General features: G+C 41.2%; 1 protein-coding gene across 1 annotated transcript; it reads right to left on the bottom strand.

The window, feature by feature from the left end:
* Positions 1-3: 3 nt before the first annotated feature.
* Positions 4-15,220, bottom strand: GINS4 (GINS complex subunit 4). The gene is made up of 9 exons (XM_036748493.1): positions 15,169-15,220; positions 14,777-14,931; positions 13,293-13,398; positions 9,813-9,899; positions 9,213-9,326; positions 8,493-8,590; positions 4,894-4,982; positions 880-970; positions 4-780 (listed from the first exon to the last, which is right to left on the bottom strand). Exons 3-9 carry the CDS (start codon positions 13,386-13,388, stop codon positions 684-686), a joined length of 672 nt encoding a protein of 223 aa, XP_036604388.1. The 5' UTR covers positions 13,389-13,398; positions 14,777-14,931; positions 15,169-15,220; the 3' UTR covers positions 4-683.
* Between the last annotated feature and the right edge of the window lie 5,644 nt (positions 15,221-20,864).

Genomic DNA, 20,864 nt, shown 5'->3' on the forward strand with positions numbered 1-20,864 from the left:
TAGCATAGCCAAAGTTGCTCAAGACTGAGGGCTTTAGTCTTGCAACAAAATAATTATGCCTTTTAAGACTCAAGGCTACGGATTTTCCAGGGACTTCTTTTACAGAAATGTAACATATAATACTCTATTAGTTTTGCTAAGGTTCTTAGTTGAGCATGTTGGAAATATTTTTGATTGTGGACACATTATTGTAGCTTACAAAAGACAGTTTCGCAAAAGAATGGGCTTAAGCACCTTAATGCCTACATACATGTAGTTATATTGTGCTAGTCCAGAAAATAATACAAAACAAAACAATGCTGCTAGCCTCATAATACACTCAATCTCCCTACCTACAAGTCGTACTTCCTTTGTACAGGTGTAAACACTATCACTTAACACACATTTGGTAAACAGTCCCTGACAATCCACAGGAAAGAACTGTTGTCTTACATTCAGAATAAAGAGAGCGATGGCCCCACCTGCTGACAAAGGGACAAAATAGCAGAAGAGGAGATTTACATTATTAGAATTTCTGCCTTCCTTTTTAGTCCCATAGAGTCCATTAGCCCTACTGAAAAAAGTTTGAGATATCTGTATAAATATGTCATAATTATCATTAGCAAAGACAGATCAGAGTTCTCCAAGATATTCCAGTGATCTCTTCAATGACCTCATGGCTTTATCACCAGTTCTTTTTAGTTTTAAATCAGTTGTACAGCTCCAGAAGCCACTAAAGGTGCAATGGTTTTGTATCTGATCAAGTGTTGAGACCCTTCCTCCAAGTCGATCACATATTCGCTGAAAGAAAAAACAACACAGATTTGTAGGAAGAATAGAACACGGTTATTTTTCTTAAGAATATGACTTTTTTGCTACTGTGATAACTAAGTTACCTACCTTTGTTCATCTGTCTCTGGCTCTACCAAAATGTTTTCTTGCCTTTCCTTCACTCTCAGAAACACATATGAATCTAAATCAGGTTTGGGAACTGCCAGAAAAACAATGAATGATTAAAAGAATGAAAAAGGGAGACACAAAGCCTAATGAAGACAATATGAAAAAATATCCTTGCCACATTCCATATACAGTTCACGCATTCATTTAACAAGTATTTACTGAAGTAAACAACCATAGTAACCCAGTGTTTGATAAACCCAAAGACCCTCGTTTCGGGGATAAGAACTCACTATTTGACAAAAACTGCTAGAAAACTGGAAATCAACAGGGCATAAACTATAGACCAACAGCTCACACCATATACCAAGATAAGGTCAAAAATGGGTACATGATTTAGACATAAAAAGTGACACTATAAGCAAAGGAGAAGAGCCAGGAATAGTCTACCTATCAGATCTCTGGAAAAGGGAAGAATTTATGACCAAACAAGAGATAGAGAGAGTATTACAAGATGTAAAATAGCTAATTTTGGTTATATTAGAATAAAAAATTTTTGCACAAACAAAATTAATGCAATCAAGATTAGAAGGAAAGCAATAAGCTGGGAAACAATTTTTATAGCAAATGTCTCCAATAAAAGTCTCATTTATCAAATATTTAGAGAACTGAGTCAAATTTATAAGAATACAAGCAATTCCCCAGTGGATAAATGGTCAAAGGACATGAACAGGCAATTTTCAGAAGAAGAAATCAAAACTATCTGTCACATAACTAATGCAAATTAAAACAACTCTGAGGTACCACCTCACACATATCAGATTGGCTAATATGACAGAAAAGGAAAATGATAAATGTTGGAGATGATGTGGGAAAATTGGGACTCTAATGCACTGTTGGTGGAGTTGTGAACTGATCCAATCACTCTAGAGAGCAACTTGGAACCGTGCCCAAAAGGCTATAGAACTGTCCATACCCTTTGATCCAGCAATACCACTACTAGATCTGTATTCCAAAGAGATCATAAAAAAGGGAAAAGGATCCACATGTACAAAAATATTTATAGCAGCTTCTTTTGTGGTGGCAAAATACTGGAAATTGAAAAGATGTCCATCAACTGGGGGAATGGCTGAACAAGTTGTGGCATTTTTTTTTTTGGAGGGGGGAAGGCAGGGCAATTGGGGTTAAGTGACTTGCCCAAGATCTCACAGCTAGTAAGTGTGTCAAGTGTCTGAGGCTGGATTTGAACTCAGGTCCTCCTGACTCTAGGGCCAGTGCTCTACTCACTGCACCACCTAGCTGCCCCAAGTTGTGGCATATGAAAGTAGCGCAACACTATTGTGCAATAACAGATGATGAGCAGGCAGACTTCAGAAATACCTGGAAAGACCTGTATGAACTTATACAAAGTGAAATGAGCAGAATCAGGAAAACACCGTACACAGTATCAGCAATACTGTGTGATGATCAACTATGAAAGACTTAGCTCTTCTCAGCAATGCAACGATCCAAGGCAAGGATATAGGACTCATGATGGAAAATGCCATCCACCTCCAGATAAAGAACTGGCGGACTTTGAATGTGGATCGAAGCACACTTTTCTCACTTTGTTTTTTGTGTGTGTTTTTTTTCCTTTTGATCTGTTTGTTCTTTCACAACTGTGACTAACATGGAAATGTGTTTTACATAATTGCACATATATAACATATCAAATTGCTTAACATTTTAGGAAGAGGGGGAAGAGAAGAGAGGAAGGGAGAAAAATCGGGAACTCAAAATCTTCTAAAAATTGAATGCTCAAAATTGTCTTGACATATAATTGGGGAAAATATACTATTAAAAAATGCCAAAAAACAAATAGCATTTACTGAGCACTGATGGTACTAGGTACTGTAAAAGATATGAGCAAATATTTGAGACTCCAGTCCCCTTGTACTACCCTTAAAGCAATGCCAAATAAAAAATGAGAAGGTAAAAGAAACCCTCTCACAGGAAACAATTTCCAAGAAAAATCCAGGTAATGAATAAGCAAAAATGTCCCAAATACAATGAAGAAAATGGTATGAAGTAAAAGCAGGCGAAACATCCGGAAGGAAATAAGACTACAATAACTATACCACTAAAACAGAGAATGGACATTACCAAAAAACTTTCAGAATGGTTCAGGATGACTAAAGAAAGATCTGCTATAGAAAAGATGGCTAAATACAGAACTCAAGAAAATATATATGAAAATTAACTTTGTAGAAATTTGATGATGAAAATATCCGTGAAACAGAAGATGCTCTTAAGAGCAGAACAAGTATATGTATATATATATATATATATATGTGGGTGTGGGTATGCCCACACACCATTAAAGAGCCTGAGTCAGGTCCAGCCCAGAAATTATGCTCAAAATCACTAATAATCCTCGAAGTGCAGATTAAAACACTTATGAGACTGCAGTTCACATCCAAATTGGCAATGATGGTAAAATATGAAAATACTCAGTTTTCCCAGATTTGAGAAAAGAGCTGGTACAAGTGAGAATTAGTCCAATGACTTCAAAAATATAATTACGCAAAAAAATGTATAAAATTGTTCTTATTTTAAAAACATGACTAGGCAGACAGAGGTGAGCATTACCTTGTCTCATAATTAGCCATGAGAATTACCAATCAATCCTAACAATACAGAGGAATAATGCAAATAGACCCTAGAAAAAGGCCCACGTGCATTCTTGCCTCTGTACCATTCCTCCGCCTAGAATGCCCACTCTATTCTACCCTACTCCTCTCTGCCTATTTAAGTCTTGATGACAGGCTATTGCGAAAGGAGGGAAAATTAGGATTACCAGGGTTTTTTTTGGAAAGATGATAAGTATCTGGGCTGGGCTCACAGCTCTGTCACTGTAGCTGTGGGATGAGATCATGGACTCAGCCCTTAGACTTAGGCAGGCATACGCAGCTAAATAAAGAGGGCAGAGACTCAACCAAGGACAAGCCGACAACTCTGTCCCTCTGAACCTGTAGAACCTTCCAGCTTAGGGTTGGGGGTAGCAGCAAAGTAGCGTAGTAGCCTGTGGCCTAGAATTAGGAAGACCAGAGTTCAAATCTTCAGACATTTACTAGTTGTGTGACACTGGGCAGGTTGCTTAATCTGCATGCTTCAGTTTTCCCAGCTATAAAATGGGGATGATAACAGCACCTACCTCCCAGGGCTGCTGTGAGCATCAAATAAGATATTTGTAAAATGCTGAGCACACTGTTAGTGCTTAATAAATGCTTGGTCCCCTCCCCTTTCCTGCCTACTAAAACAACCCGGAAAACAGGTTAAGGAGATACACCCCCTAAAAACCATGAAAAAAAAAGAACACGGATATCATATTTCAAGAAATCATGATCTATTAGAATCAGAGAGCTAAGTGAAAATAAAAAGAATCCATTGGTTACCTCCTGAAAGGAACCCCAAAACGAAAACTCCCAGGAATATTATAAGCAAATCCTGGTTAAAGAAAAACGAAACACTGCAAGTAGCCAGAAAGCAAGAGGTCAAGTACAAAGCCAGAGTAAGGATCACATAAGATCTGGCAGTTACCACCATAAAGAAGAGGACTTGGAATTTAATGTTGCAAAAGGCAAAAGAGGGCTTTAAGCACTTGATCAGAAAAAGTAGGAGGAAAAAATGGATCTTTAATGAGGGATGGGGGAAGAGGTATCACTTGAACCTCACTTTCATCTGACCTGGTCAAAGGAAGGTAGAACACGCACAGGGTTTGGGGGTGGGTGTGTGTGTGTGTGTGTGTGTGTGTGTATACACACACACACACACACACACATATATATATATGTATATGTATATATATATATATACACACACACACACACACACACATTAAACTCAACAGGGAAACAGGAGGGAATGGGGAGATGATTTTTTTATTTGGAAGTTCATTTGTGACTTGCTCAGTTTCTGCAATTAGGCTGAAGTAAGTCTTTTTCACTGTTTATATTTGGAAAGGGAGGTTTTGCTTACCTGACCTTAGGAGATCCACCTTCTGCAGGTTAGGAGGCATGTGCCTTAAGGCCACATTTCTCAGATAGGTTTCCATGTTGGCCATATACCTGAAATATGCAAATTTTGATTCTTATGACATAGGTAGTAGGAAAGTACTGCCATTTACCAAATGTATAAGCAACATACTCCCTGGGTACTTAATAGGACTTCAGAGTTTCACAAGACTGTGGTCTGATCAGCCAAGTTCTCTTCTGACACATCTAGTATCAGGTTTGGAAGGGCAGATAACTAAAGAATATAATGGAGTGACATCATTCTAAAGAGATAGCTTTAGGGAGGGATAAAATCAGTCAAATCAAACAATGATTGTTAAGAACAAAAAGGGGTTTTTAGCTACATAGAGAACAAGAAGGTAAAAGGAAATGGATTACTTAGGGCTGATAAGATGACAATTATGAATGGAGATAAAGTAGAACTGAACACCTATTTTGTTTATTTTTAATAATAAGAAGAATGATCCTTAGAACAGGAAGGACAAAATTTGAAAGTTCAATGAGAAAATGAATCTTAAGACTGAGGAAGATGATGAGAGCACCTACCTTTAGCAAGTTCAAGTCATTTGGCCAAGATAAACTACAATATATCCTAGAATAGCCAAAGAACTTGTAGATATAATTGCTAAACTCTTGTCAATGACTTCTGAGAAAATGTGGAAAACAGGAGAGGTGTTGCAAAAGATGGAAAGTAACTATTTCAAACTATAGAACTGTGAGCTAGAATTCATATCTGGAGAAATTCCATCAGTAAAGGAGTGGGTTATGAGGACTTAGGGAATAGTGATCACTACCAATCAGTGTGGACTCAATATATACATATATATGTTTCTGTGTATTCTTTAATGTATAAGCTTGTTGGCATGTGGTCTCCTCCCATTAAAATGTGTACTCCTTGAGGGCAGGGAATGTGTTTTTGCCTTTCTTTGTGTCCCCAGGATTCAGCATTGTGCCTATTACCACCTATGCATTTAATATATATTTGCCAACTGACTCAAAAACAAGTCATACTAAAACAAACTCATTTTCTTTTCTGACCTCAAAAGTGGACTGGTAGATCAGAGAAACAGTATACTCACTGTATACCTAAATTTCAACAAAGCTTTGAGCAGATTCTTACAATATCCTCATGTGTAGAGAGTTAACTAGATTATGGATTATATATAACTATAGATTATAGTTAGGTGGATTTGGAACAAGTTAACAGATTTGACCTCAAGTATGTAGATAACCAAAGGGGCAATGACAACCTGTCTTCAGTCTAGTTGTGTTCAATATTCTGACCAGTAATTTGTATGGAGACATAAACGGTGTGTGTACCAAATATATAAATAACATGAATCTGAGGGAGATATGTAATATACTGGATGACAGGTGTGAACGTGATAGGCTGGAATAGAGAATCAAACTAATAATATGCAATTTAATAGAGATAAACATAAAGTCCAGCACTGGGGCTCAAAATATCAAAAGTATGAGATGGGGGAGAGCTGGCTAAAGAGTAGCTCATTTTTTAAACCCCTCCCTACCAAGTCTGGGTTTTATTAGACTTCAAGCTCAAATGTATTATGGGATGACTGAAAAGGCGACTGACTTGATCTTAGGCTGCCTTAATAGAAGTACCTATTTCACAAGATTTCTGGGAATAAAGTTCGGCAGGTATATGAATTATTATGGCTTCTAGAACAAGGAAAATGATGGGTTCAGCCTAATCTCTCTTGTTCAGACTACATTCAGAATATTGTACACAGCTCTGAGCACCAAATTTCAGGACAGATAAAGCACAAAATACTCCACAAATCTTTCATGTGTATGAGAGCTAGATGTGGTGGTCTATGCTCCTGGGGAGGCTGAGGCTGATGGATCACTTGTGCCTGGGAGTTCTGAGCTGCCAACTGGGTGCCTGCCTTAAGTCTGGTACCAATGTGTGAAGCCCCTGGGAGCAAGAGGCCTCCAGTCTGCTTGAGGAAGGGCAAACCAACCCAGATTCCTAGGTTGGAAACAGAGAAGGTTAATCTTCCACATGAACCCAGTAGTGGGAGCAGCTCCACGAGCAGCTGTGGAGCCTGGGAGAGCCAGCCTCAAAAGCCAAAAAAACAAACAAAAGACCAACGTGGAGGGAACACTGGGTTCTCAAAGGCTATGCCAGAACAGTCAAGCTTTGACAAGTTCTACCAAAATGGAAAAATTTCAGGTGCAGAACTGGCAATAGATTATACCTGCTGTCCAAGGGCAAGACTAGCTAAGGATGTAAAGGCAGGCTGGAAACAGGGTAATACATTCTTTGGCCATAGCAACTCATGAAATATGAGAAACAGAAAATGGTACTCCACGCTGTACAGCCTCCTGTTTCTGTAGTAACAGTGACAGACAAGTGGGGCAAAGTGTTTAGGAAACAGTTTTTAGACCCTTGGGAGGGGAGAAGGGAATAAACATTTATATAAAGCCTACTATCTGTGAGGCACTGTGCTAAGTACTTTTTACAAATGTTCTCTCATTTGATCTCCACAACCACCCTGGGAGGAAAGAGCTATTGCTATCTCCACTTTACAGATGAAGAAACAGAGACAGACAGAGGGAGGGTAAGTGATTTACCCAGAGTCACACAGGCAGTTAAGTGTCTGAGCAGATTTGATCTCAGGTCTTTCCGAATGTAGGTCCACTGCTCTATCCACTGAACCATCGACTGCCTCTATAGAGCTAAATTCTACTGTTAGTTCTTTAAGTTAATATTATTAGCCTGGAGAAGACTTAGGGTGGACATGAGAACTGCCTCCAATTACTTAAAGAGCTGTCAAGTGCAAAAGAAAATTAGTCAATCTGCTTAGCTATAGCAGGCAAAAGTAAAAAGCTAACAAATTTCAGATACCAATTCAGGCTCAATGTAAGGAAAAACTTCCCAACTACTATATCTATCCAAACATGGAATGGACTCCCTTGGGAAGTAGCAAGGTGCCCCTCGGTGGTGGTCACCTATTAAGTATAATGTAAAGGGGATATTTTTCAGGTATCAATCCAAGTAGCTGGCCTCTGAGATCCTTCCCATCCCTGAGATTCTATACCAGTAGAGGGAGTACTTAAGGACACAGAATCTACTGAAGTGGCCAAAAATAGTTAATAGTAGTAGGATAATAGGAAAACTCAACTCATACCACTGAGGAATCAGTTGAAACATGAGGATTTTCAACCTGGAGAAGAAGTTGGGGACATGATGATTACATATATTCAAATATCTGAAAGGATGTCATGTGAAAGAGGCATTGAACTTGTGCTCAGTTTGCAGAGTGAATTACTAGAACCAAACGGGTAAAAGATAAAGGGAGGCAGATTTCAATTCAAGAGAAGAAAAAAACTTCCAAAAATAGAATGGGTTGACTTGGGAAAGTAATGAGTGTGCCTGGCTGCTATGTATTTCCTTAACAATGAAGATGTCTCTTCAGGTAGAATCTGGAAGACCATCTGTCTGCAATGTTTTAGTCAGGACCCATATTGGGTAAGGGTTGGACTAGATGACTTCCAAAATTCCTTCCAACTCTGAGATCATATGACTTACTGGTCACTCACTCTTTGGCAAAGGCAAACTCTTCTGGGGAGAGAATGGAAGGTTCTCCTTTAGAACGTGTCTTTTCCTTTTCAAGGACATGAGGGAAAAACTTCTCTATCTGCCATGAAGAAGAAAAGTTATTACTCACCAAGCTTCTACTATCAAATAACCTCTTCTTAAAGACAGACATATCTCAATTTACCATGTCTATCAGAAACAAAATGCCCAACATTAACCTTCAATAAACTATACACATGCTTATGACAACTGAAACCTTTTTGGGTCACCGAGAGGGATAACTGGTAACATTAGAATCTTCTTAAAGTTTTTTTTTTCAATTGGTATCAGTATAATCTAAATGACCACAGGGCTCAGAAGACTGACTATGCTATTAGACATTTCTTATTCTATCTGAAATGTCTAATTCTCTATGCGAAACTGTCTCATGGTCTACTTGATCTCTATTGTAGAATAAATCCCATTTAATTTCTCAAGCTTGCTTCTCCTCTACTCGAATAAATCAAGCCCACTCCCCTTTCCTTTAGTGCAAATAACTATCACCTCCTATTCCACTTTCTTCATAAAAATCTTCACCTATGATTCCTTACTTCCTAGAAAACCTGATTTTTTTCCATCCGCAGCACGTTCTGCTCCTGACGACTTTCACAGACTACAAAGCGCTTCTTAGGAACCTTTGCTATACACAAAATTGACTTAATGAAGATATCTTAATGTCTAACCTTCATCAGTCGACACCTCAAGTAGCTGCTGAGGACGTAGCGGATTCTTTCCACTTCCATATGGTGGATGCTAACTTTCAAATCATCCTTCTTCGCTCGCCTGAGATTCTTTTCCTGTTGAAGAACAAATTCTGATTAAAATATCCTGGCTACTAAGTGTAAAGACATCTTTGGTTACTTGTAGTCTACAAAGAAAAATAGTACTGAATTTAAAACACCTCTGCATTCTAGGATACAGAAAATTTTTTCAGGCAGAGAGTCAGAAAACTGCAGATGGTCCACGTTTACATTTGTTTTGGGATTGAATTTATTTGTACAAATTCTGAAACCCAAGCATCATCAGAAAGAAATGAGTCACACTCCTAATAATTAACAATGGCTAGCCACAGATATTCCCAAACAAATAATCTTATAGATGATGATAGAGGAAATAGGGAAGGATGTAAACACTAGTTTAGAAATAGCTCAATATCAGATCTTCGATGTTATCCTGCCCTTTTGCCAATGATATTCTGAAAGCAACCCCAGCCCAGGTTACCTATACTAACCAAACCCATCTTACTTTCTCCTCTTCTACGTCCTGAAATTGGAAGCTCTTACCATATGATCCAGCTGCTCCATGACACATTCTACAATTTCACACTTGTTCTCCAGTAGCTCAGGGGAAAATTTTTCGTTTAGCCAGGCCTATAGAAGAAAGCACGATAACATGAGTACTCACGAGCGAGCCACTGTGACAGTCACGGAGGAGTAAAGGCAACTTTGGAGCTGTGTGTCAGCCCCCACACCATGAAAATCATAGAGTCCTTACACAAGAAAACTATTATTTTTGAAAGTATTAGATACACTATAAAGACAAAATTATATTTAAAGAATGCTTGGATGGATTTCCCTTTTTCTCCGAGTTTCGGCTTGAAAGCTGTGTTCACATATCTCACATTTGGTATACACAAAAATGACAATTTACTTCAAAAAATCCATCACCTTTTACTCTGATGGTAATGCCACCTGATGGCCAAACAGTAGTGACAAAACTTCTACCTATAGATATTTATGCACTGGTGACATTTCCTGATAAACCGGCATGTCCCATTGTGAAGTGGTGACACTGCTCTTGTTATCGTAGTTGAAATAACAGTTTGTAAATTTACATATCTTCTTATCCATAGAGCTCAAAGAAGTTTAGAAACACCTTTTCATCCGTCTTCCTCAACATCCTTAGGATGTGAATAGGAAATGGCTATTATTAACAGGTCTTACAGGTACGAAAACAGAATGAAAGGTTAATTAGCTTTTTAAAGGCCTAAGGATGTGACAAGGATCACACTGGAAATTTCATCACCTAAATATGCTCATTCGTTCATTAAGATCAAAGTCCTAACTCTGTCCTAAGAGACATTTAGCATGGTTGGTCTACATTTATATATTTGATCACCTACAGTTGACTATGAACATGTACATGGATTTTTTTATTACAAGGAATGATTAAAATTTTATTTTAGTTTGTGGATTATATGAACATAATAGACCCAATTTCTTGCCTTTTTCTTAACTGAATTCCTAGTCTTCCAATCAACATGATTAACAAACATTAAATACATAAATGTTTATCAGCATTCCCCAAGAATTTATCAAGTACTTGTGGTAGTCTATAATAGCATTACAAATTTATCAAATTAAGCAAAAAGATGAAATTTTCCTCAAATAGCTTACAGTCTAGGAAGATATGCTCAAGGATAGAGAAAAAAGAAAAGTGATTTTTATCAAATCATTTTAAAATTTGTTTCTATAAGAGTTTTTTTTTTACTCAATTGAACAAACATTTACTGAAGTCACTACTATATGCAACTTCAACTGAAGTCCCACTTCCCTGCTTCACCATGGCTAGAAGTGACCCTGGGTTCTTGAAAACTATGCCACTGAGCCCAAGATTTGGAAGGCCTTGGACCAAGCTTCATAGATTTTAATGATAGGCCCAATGTGTGGGTGAATGAGGCTCATTACCAGAAAACTTTACCAAGCAATGACAACCTAATATTTTGACTATTTTAACTTGTAAGAGGGTAAAAGTTGCAATCTGATTTAGTGGAGGTAGTACTCACATTGATAAAAATCAGAGACCTGAATATCAATGTAGTATGATAGACATGGAGGGATAAACAAAGCCAAAAAAGACCTAGGTCTCTGCCAATGGAATATACAACTATACGAAGAATATAAAACACTAAGAGAGGTTCACTTCTGCTTGAGGGTTGGAGGGTAGGAACTAGGAAAAGTTATACAAAGAGCTAAACCTTAAAGGATAGAAGGCTTTCAACTAGAGAAATGGGATGAGGGAAGTAGAAGATGGTATCATTCTGGGCTAGGGAACAGCTTAGATAAAGGGAGAGAGTGGGTAAAGCGTGGAATGCATGTGGCAGGTGGTAGGGACTGACTGTGAAGGGAAATGATGTTAAGACAGGGTTGGAAAGAGAGTCAGATCATAGAAAGACCTGAATACCAAGCTAAGGAGAATGAATTTTAGTTGGAAGGCAATGGAGAGGCAGTGGAATCCTTTGATCAAGAGAATGACAATAGGCCTGCACATTAAGAATGGGCTGGAAGTAAGGATACTGGTTCAAGGGTCATATCTCTAGAGCTGGAAGGAACCTTGGAGACAATCTCATATACATTAAGAGAACTAAGGCCCAGGAAGGCTGAGTGACTTGTCCAAGGCCACAGGTATGTAATAATGTAATAAATGTTAAAGATGGATTTGAACCCAAGCCCTCTGACTCCAGGGCAAGTGCTCTTTTCATTGTACGGTACTGCTTTGAAATATTAGGATGAGAAGGAATGAGGATCTGAATTATTGTAATGGCAAGATGCCAGAGCCATTTCAGAGGCAGAATCAACAGGACTCCTTGGCCCATTGGATGTAGGTGTCAAAGGAAAAGGCATCAAAGACAGATTTCAGGTGACAGGTAATGGTATCATTAATAGAACTCAGAAGAGCAGGAACCGTACATTTTGGGGGAAGACTAATCGGACATGCTGACTTTAAGGTCCCGGAGTGCACTAGGCAGATGGGAATTACAGATCTAGAACTTAGGAGAGAAGCTGGAGCTAGCGATAAAGGTATGGGAACCAAATAGCATCATAAAAGATAAAATTATAGGAGTGGCGATATGCTAGCTATGATTAGGTTTATAGTGAGAAAAAGATTAGGAAGGGATAAAGCACACTGAAGATGAAAAGAGTGAGTGTTCAGGAAAGGGCTATGTGATCAAGAAGAAGGCAGTAGGATGAAATTTTTAAAAAGGTAAGAGGAAGAGGTACAGAAATAGCTCTAGAAGATGGACAGTGGGGAAAAGAGCTTATGGGAAAAGCATGAGAGGAAACAGAAGAGTTATCTGGACTGTAACTGCCAGTTTTCCTTTAAAGAAAAAAAGACAATTTGGCACTGTTTTCCTATTCCCAGTTCTCTCTAGAAGTATAATAGATGTTAAAAGATGACCAAATTTTTCCAACAGTAGGCCATATAATCAGAAATTGATATGTACAGACTGCCTAAGTGCTTTACAATTACTAATCAATACAAGCCTGGTAGCTTGATGTTTGATAGCAGTCAGATAAATAGTAACCAAATGGTTAGACCCTACTAGCTTAACAGTTTATGTATGCTAGGTATCAGGTAAAAGTTTTTGCTTTAAAAACTCAGGTGAGCTGAATAAATGTAGCCTACAGACCTGCAAGCTGGATGGTTAAAGGCTAAGGTGTAGCAGCTCTTAAAGTCTCTACAGCTCTGCCTCTTAACTTGCCACAAATAACAAAACACACTGGGTCTTTGCTTCTCTTTAGCTGTTTCATCAAATATGTCCAAACGTGTTCCTCACTACTACCATCAGTAGAGAGTAAGACTTCCTTTAGTGGGGCAATGGGGAGTTGAAAGATTTTGTTAGTTATTAGAGCACTCCTTGGGTTAGATTGGTTCCTGTGCTCTTGAGATTAGCCTTGATCGTGTTCCTGTTATCTCTAGGTTCTACAAATAGAGTATGCAATAAAAGTAAGGTTTAGGGCAGGGTTCTTTGGTATGCTTACCTGCTCCAGTTTTCCAATAAGCTCTGCAGGAGTTAGTACCACCTCCTCACTGCCTCCATCAGAGTCTTGTTCAGTGAAATCTGTCTCTTCTGTCATTCTCTGAAACCTGAAATGCAATGAACAGATTAAAGTAGGCCTTCCATCATATAATAATAAAAATGATGGCTCATATTTATGTAGCAGTTTACAAAGCACTTTTCTCACAACTCCTTGAGGTCTTACCCCAGATGAGGAAGCTGAACATCAGGGAGGTGAAATGATTTAGCATGACTGTGTCTGGAGATTAAAAAAGACCTCAGAGATAATTTCACCCAACCCCCCTCACTTTACAGATAAGCGAACTGAGGTTCAAAGGTAAAACTTTCCTAAGGTCACACAGGTATTAAATAGCAGAAGGAATTCAATAGATTCTCTGATCCCAAATCCTGTGCTTCCCCCCTCCCCAATTATTTTTAAAAATTAGCTTATCTTTCTCTACCATTCCACCTGCCCTATTGTACAATTTTTAAAAAACCTTGTAGTAAATATATCTAGCCCAGAATAAGAAATTTCCACATTGCCCAGTCCAAAAGTATGTTTCATTCTGCATTTTAAGTCCATCACCTTTCTGGCAGGAGGTGGGGGTGTGTTTTCATCTTCAGTCCATCGGACTCACGGTGTATCACTGATAAGAGTACTAAAGTCTTTCAAAGCTGTTTTTCTTTATAATACTGTTGTCGCACATGCTCTCGTAGTTCTGCTCACTGCACTCTTAATCAGATCACAGAGATCTTCCAGTTTCCTCTGAAACTCTTTCATTAGAGTATAATAATATTCGTATACCATAATGAAATTTGGGGTACAGGCCAGAAGTGGTATTGATCAAAGAGTAACAGTAACAGCTAACATTTGTATAGTGTTTCCTACGTGCCAAGCGCTTCACAAGAATCCCACCTGAACCTCACAACACCCCTGAGAGGTAGGGGCTGTTGCCCTCCTCAGTTTACAGATGCAGAAACTGACATGTCCAGGGTCACACGGTAAGAGTCCAGACCAGACTGCACTCGGGGCTTCCCGAATCCAAGCGCAGTGCTGCCCAGCTAAGGCGATGTTCCAAACAGCTTTCCAGAACCAACACACAGGTCCAACCACAGAACACGAGTGTGTCTATTTGCTTTCTACTTTAAAAAAATCATCTTTGTCATCTGATGATGGTAAGGTGGAACCTCGGAGTTCCTTTAATTTGCATTTCTCTAGAAGTGCCCAGTACACCGCGCAGTAAATATTTTGATAGCTTGCATCTGTAAGTCTTTATAGGTCAATTTCGTTTGGTCTTCACAATAAATAAATATGAAGTACGTAGTTCCAATAGTATAGTATCCAATATGTCTTATAAACGAGGAACTCGGACCCTCGTTAGCTGGGCGATCACGGGGACACTGCCACTTCGCCTTCCCGAGCCCGGCCCCCCCCCTCTCAGAAAAATGGGGTGACGCGTGACCTACCTCGCGGCGTCTCGGGGAAGCTCCGAATAGGTCCCGCGGCTAAAACGCTTTGCAAAGTTTGGAAGCGCTAAGGCTGAATCTGCTAATCTTATTTTCCCGTGAGGGGCCCGAAGGGGGTACACCTGGATCAAGAGCACCTGGGTCCAGGGGTCAACCTGGGGGGGAACAAGCCGCTGGTTAGGGGAGGTGGGGGAGGGGAATCCCCGATCGCTCCTCCCTCAGCCTGCCGGGCCCCGCCCCCGGCTCCCGGCTTCATTCTGAACCAGGGTCCCGATTCTGAGATCAGGGGAGATAGGAAGGAAGCGGCAGGGAGGTCGATGGTGGGGTTGAGGGGAGCGGAGGAGATGGAGAGGAGGTGGGGAGGGAGGGCGGCGCAGCAGCTCTTACATTACCTGATTGCCTGCTCTTCTCCCGATAGCTCCGTTTCCCGCCTTTCCCTCCAAAACTTCCCGGTCGGGAGCTGACGTCACCACGCCAACGTGAAAGCGAGGTATGGGCCAATCACAGCTCGAATACAGACTTCACTCGGGCCGCGCCCCCTCGGCGTTCTTCGGCTCGGGGAGGAGGGGTGGCGCTAGAAGCGCTCCGTCGTGCGCTCCGCACTGTCAATTGGCGTTAGCCCCTCCCTCTCCGTACCCCACCCTCCCCGCTGCCCCTCTCCTCCCCGGCCAATGAGCGGTGCGCACAGGAGGCGGGGCCTGGGTAGGCAGCCCTTCGGCTGGCCTGGAGGGGGCGCCCCAGCACCGCGACTGGTAAGGGATGGGCCTGGGCTTTGTCTATGCGACTGTGTCCTGTTAGGGCAGGAATTCTTTGGAATCCATAGTGAACTACAGTTTTATGGCACTCGGTTTTCCCTCAGGAAGACGGCTTCTTGTCATTTCTATAGCACTTTAATTAAGGTTTACAAAACCCCTCCCCTCCCTTGTTTTTATTCGCAGTCATCATTTAAAAATTTGTCCCTTGGATTGGACAGTGTGTAAGAGCTACCAGGGGCAGCTAGGTGGCGCCATAGTGCACAGGGTGCTTGGCCTGGAGTCAGGAGGACTGCTCTGAGTTCAAATGTGCCCTCAAGATACTGTGTGACCCTGGGCAAGTCACTTAACCCTCTTAGCCTCAGGCCGCTCCAGTATCTCTGACAAAAGAAACCGCATATGGGCTCAGGAAGAGTCCGACACACAACAAACAAAAGTCGTTGGCACTATATAAATTCCTAGTTCCTTCCCCTTCCCCCATCCCCCGCCTCCCCCCTCCATCCCCCACCTTCCCATCCCCCACCTCCATCCCCCTCCCCACCTCGCTTAGATAAGCGGGTCTCCCTCAGATGGTACAGTCCATCCCCATCCGCCTTGCCCCTTATATTCTGGCAGGACCTTCCAGAGCTGGACTTTGGTGGCGTTTCAAGGATCCAGCTGACGATCCCTCCCCAGCTTACTTCGTTAAGAGCTACCGCGGACACCAAAGCAGTGACCGTTCTGCCTCAGCAGCGTTTGCCGTGTTGTTGGAGCCGTCCCAACTCCTGCTTCTGCAGTCCTTGGAGGTTTGCCGGGAAGTCTTCCCACAACAATACGGTGAAGCGGGTATGCAAAGTCTCGTTCTTATCGTTTCCATTTTGCTGATGAAACGACCTTTCCTATGGTGCAAGGTGACGCAGTCTCTTACTCTGTGGCTGCCAAACCCCTTTGATTCTGAGCTGCAGAGCGCCCTAGGCCAATGCTCCCTGCCCTGGCCACCCCTCTGTACAGGGTCCCCCGTCCGCCCCTTCCTCAGTCTCATCTCTCCAGTGTCCCTACCTGCTTTTTTCTTACCCTTCCATTGTGCCCTCTGAAAGTCCTGTTCTATTATTAACAAAAAAGTCCTTCCTGTTAGAGGTAAAGTAACTTGGTCTTCTCGAAGGAAGCAAGCATCTGAGGCAGGCTTCTGACTTTTCCCCAAGTCGCACGTGCCATGCGTATCATCCACCAAGGCTGACCTTCTCTCGCGTGTTGCCATGACTGGGAATGGATTCCCTCCTTGGAGCAGGGGTGGGCACACGGTTCCGGCATAGGAGGGAGGTCAGCGTGTGATTACTCGGCTTTTATCCTCTATCCTGTTACCCAGGACCCTCTGATTCACTACAGTCTCCCTGCATTTTCAATCTTATTCTGTGGACACCTTCCCTCCTCTGCTCACAAACACGGGGTATGGTAGAAAGAAGCCCTGACTCTGGACTCAGAGGCGTGGGTTCAGATTCTGTCTCTGATGCCACCTGCCTCTGTGACTGGGTAAGTCACATAATCTTCCTGGGTCTCTGTTTCCCTATGTATGAAATTAGGGCATTGGAATATAGTAACAGCTAGCATTTACATAGCACTTCAAGGTTTGAAAAATGCTTCACGAATATTGTTTGATTCTCACAACAACCCTGGGAGGTACATGCTGTTATTCCCACTATATGGATGTGGAAACTGAGGCTGAGAGCGGTTAAGTGACTTGTTCAGAGTCACACAGTAAGTGCCTGAGACAGCATTTGAACCCAGGTGTTCCTGACTCCACGTCTAGCGCTCTATCCACCGAACCACCTCTCTGCCTTTGTCTATAATCCTATATTCAGGTCTTCTCAAACCTAAATTGCCTTTTCCTTCCACCTGCATACTCGCCAAGTTACAATCCCATCTCTTCCTTTCACCACCAAAGTCCTAGTAAAAATAATTTATATTCCTTTAATGAGAGTCTGACTTGTGGGCCTTTCTCCTCTGAGGCCATCTCCATGTGGAGAGGTTGCAACAGCTGAGCAAACCGATGGGGCCTGCACACACGCCAGACCCTCATTACACTCCACTTCCCCAACAATCATTTTTATATAGGACTTTAAGGTTTATGTATTGCTTTAGTTACAACAATCCATTTTATAGATGAGGAAACAGGCCCAAAGAGGGTATATGATTGGTAACATGGCCAACAAATGATGAGGCTGGGACTTGAGCCCAAATCCAGGGCCATTTCCACTATGCCTCATCTCTTGACTAATTTTTTAATTTTTCACAATCTGGTTTCTATTCCAACCCACTCTATAAAAATTGTTCTTTTAAGTCACTAGTGACTTACTCAAAAAATCCAAAGAGTTATCCTCAGTCCTCATCCTTTTTAGTCTCTCTGCAGCATTGTCAACTGACTGTCCTTTCTTCTGGATGCGCACATTTTCTTTGTCTCTCATGACTGTGCGCTATCTTGGTTTTCCTCTTGCTTGGCTGATCAGTTCTTTTCTGTCACCTTCCCTGACTTTTCTTCTCTCTTTATATTCTCTCCTAAGGTAACCTTTCTACTCTCAATGACCTCAATGGCCCCATCTGTGTAGATGATTGATTCTCCATCCCCTACTTCTCTTCCTAGCTCCAGACTCAAATTTGCAAATGCCTAATGCCCATACATCAAACACAGTATGTTTAAAACATCAACTTTCCTTCAAACCTGTTGTTCCTCTTAACTTCTTCACAGTCAAAATCCTCCCGGGGTTGTTGTGAGGATTGAATGAGATAACACTTGTAAAGTGCTTAGCCCATAGTAGGCACTAAATAAATGTTAGCTACTGTTATTAGCTATTATTATCAGGCAAGACCAAGGATTGGATTCCTACCCTTGGTCCTGTCCACCTCAGTACCCCTCCCTGTGCACATACACCCTACCCCACACCTCTTTCTCAGAGACTGATAAATCAGCATTACCTTTCCTACTATGAATGGTGGGACAATCTACCCTGTGGCTCCCAAATCCCTTTGATTCTGAGCTGTAGACTGCCTAGGCAAATACTCCCTTCCCTGACCACCCCTCTGTACAGGGTCCCACATATGTCCATTCCTCAATCTCATCTCTCCAGTATCCCTACCCTACTTTATCTTACCCTTCCATTGCACCCTCTAAAAGTGATCTTTTTTCTCCCTCACTCCTCAACAGATCCTCACTTATCAAGTCTTCCAAATGCCTTTTTAATCAATTCCTTGTTTTGATTTCTTCTGTTACCACCTTAGTTCAGTCCCTGATTATATCTTACAAGACCTATTGAAACTGTGTTACAAGAGTCTCCTTGTCTTCTTCCTTTCATGTCTCCTTCCACTCTGTTCTACACACTCCTTAGGTCAATCTCCATAATATATAGGTCTGATGACATTACTCTTGCTTGAAAACCTCCTAAGGCTCCTCATTGCTCACGGAATAAATCCAAATTTCTTAGTTTAGCATTTAAGGTCCTCTGCAATCAGATTGTATTATACCCGTCTAGCTTTATCTCACATTACTCCCTGGCATGCAAACTGCACTCTAGCCAAACCAAATTACTCATTGTTCTCTAAACATCTCTCACTTCCCTACATCTGTAGCTTTCCCCATTTCATTCCCTGTGTTTAAGATGTCTCCTTCTTCCCTTTTCCTCTTTTTTGCCTTTTTAGATACTATATATTCTTCAAAGCCACCTCCTTTGTGGTTAGGATTGTTCATCATGTATTTTCTTCCATCATATCCTTTTATATTTTTCCCTTTCTTTGTCTCTTGCCCCCTTTTTCCAAAGAAATAAGTGGTGAGAGTGAGAAGGGGGGAACTTAAAAATATTTACATTTTGGTGACTATTTTAGTGGGCAGTTAGTGGGTACAGTGGATAGCATGCTGGGCCTGGAGTCAGGAAAACTCATCTTCCTGAGTTCAAATCTGGCCTCAGACACTTACTAGTTATGTGAACCTGGGCAAGTACCTTAATCCTGTTTGCCTCAGATTCCTTATCTGTAGAATGAGCTGGAGAAGGAAATAGCAAACCACTCCAGTATCTTTGCCAAAGAAAACCCCAAATGGGGCCATGAAGACTCAGATGACTGAACAACAATTGAATATCTTATCTTTTCTGAAATTTTTTTCATGTTTGGACTTTATTTTAATATTTGTTTTTATCTCATAGCATCATTGATTTCTGTTTAGTTAATTCTAATTTTCAGGGAGTCTTTTGGTTAGGTGAGCTTTTGTACTTCCTGTGTTACAATATTCCTTTCAAGTCTTTTCACTAGAAGTCTCATTTCTTTTCCAATTATTTCTTTTAAAGCTCTCACTTAATTTTTAATATAATAAAAAAAAACCTCATTTCTTCTAGCAATTCTAGTTGACCTTATGGCCAAACTTGGTTTTGTATTTGATTCTTTGCTTACAGTGCTGTAGAGTTATTTTCTTCTCCTAGGTTTGTTTCTTGAGGGTCCTTAAATCCAGACTTTGCATACTCCTGGAGGGAATGGTGAGGTCTTGTTTAGTCCCGATTTATTCTATATTATCTAGAATTCTTTATTGCTTACCCTGTATATTGAAGTCTGTGTCCTTCAAAGGCCACAGGGGTAGCTAAGATCAGTGAGATGAAAATTTTCAATACCCCAAGTGATCTGATCTAGGCTATAGTCTGATTTCTACCCTCCTGGTCTTAACTTTAAAAGCTTCTGACCCCAGTTCAGGGCCTGGGCAGCAAAGCTACAGGCTTATGCCTGGTTGAAGATAAGGTAGACAAGTACAGGCCTTGCCTCTGGTTCAGGGTCATAGTGACATAGTTACTTAGTAACTGCAGGCTCACTTCTAATTAGTGTTCGCTACCTTGGATACACAAGTGCAGACCCTAGCCTCAGCACACAGCCAGAATGCTTCTGCTTGGGCTTGACTAGCTAAATCCCCTCCCTAGGTCTCTCAGGATTTTGGCTGTTTCTCTGAGCTGACCTTGGCTGGAAGAAGGTTTTGCGCACTTCCTTGATATTTTCTGGAGTAGTTATATGAGAGAGCAGTATTGTACTGGTTCCTCTAATTTCATCATATTTGCCAGTTCCAGTCACCTACTTCATGACCTCTTCCCTGATCATCCCATTGCAAAATTTTACCTCCTAGATGTAGGGAATGTTAGATCTTAAAGGCACCTTACAATTCTAAAAACAACCCCCTGCCCCAAGCACTCAGAAGCTGGTGCAATTTTCCTTTCCCAGCTCCACTAAGGGGCCCCTCTGTGCTGGACCTGGGCACATGATGCTGACCAGGTTCAGTCCTGGGGGATCTTGGCCTCTAATGAGAGGGATTAGGCTCCCTTTTCTCACATTCT

This window comes from Trichosurus vulpecula, chromosome 3 (assembly GCF_011100635.1).
Source record: "Trichosurus vulpecula isolate mTriVul1 chromosome 3, mTriVul1.pri, whole genome shotgun sequence".
In the NCBI taxonomy this organism is placed as follows: domain Eukaryota; kingdom Metazoa; phylum Chordata; class Mammalia; order Diprotodontia; family Phalangeridae; genus Trichosurus; species Trichosurus vulpecula.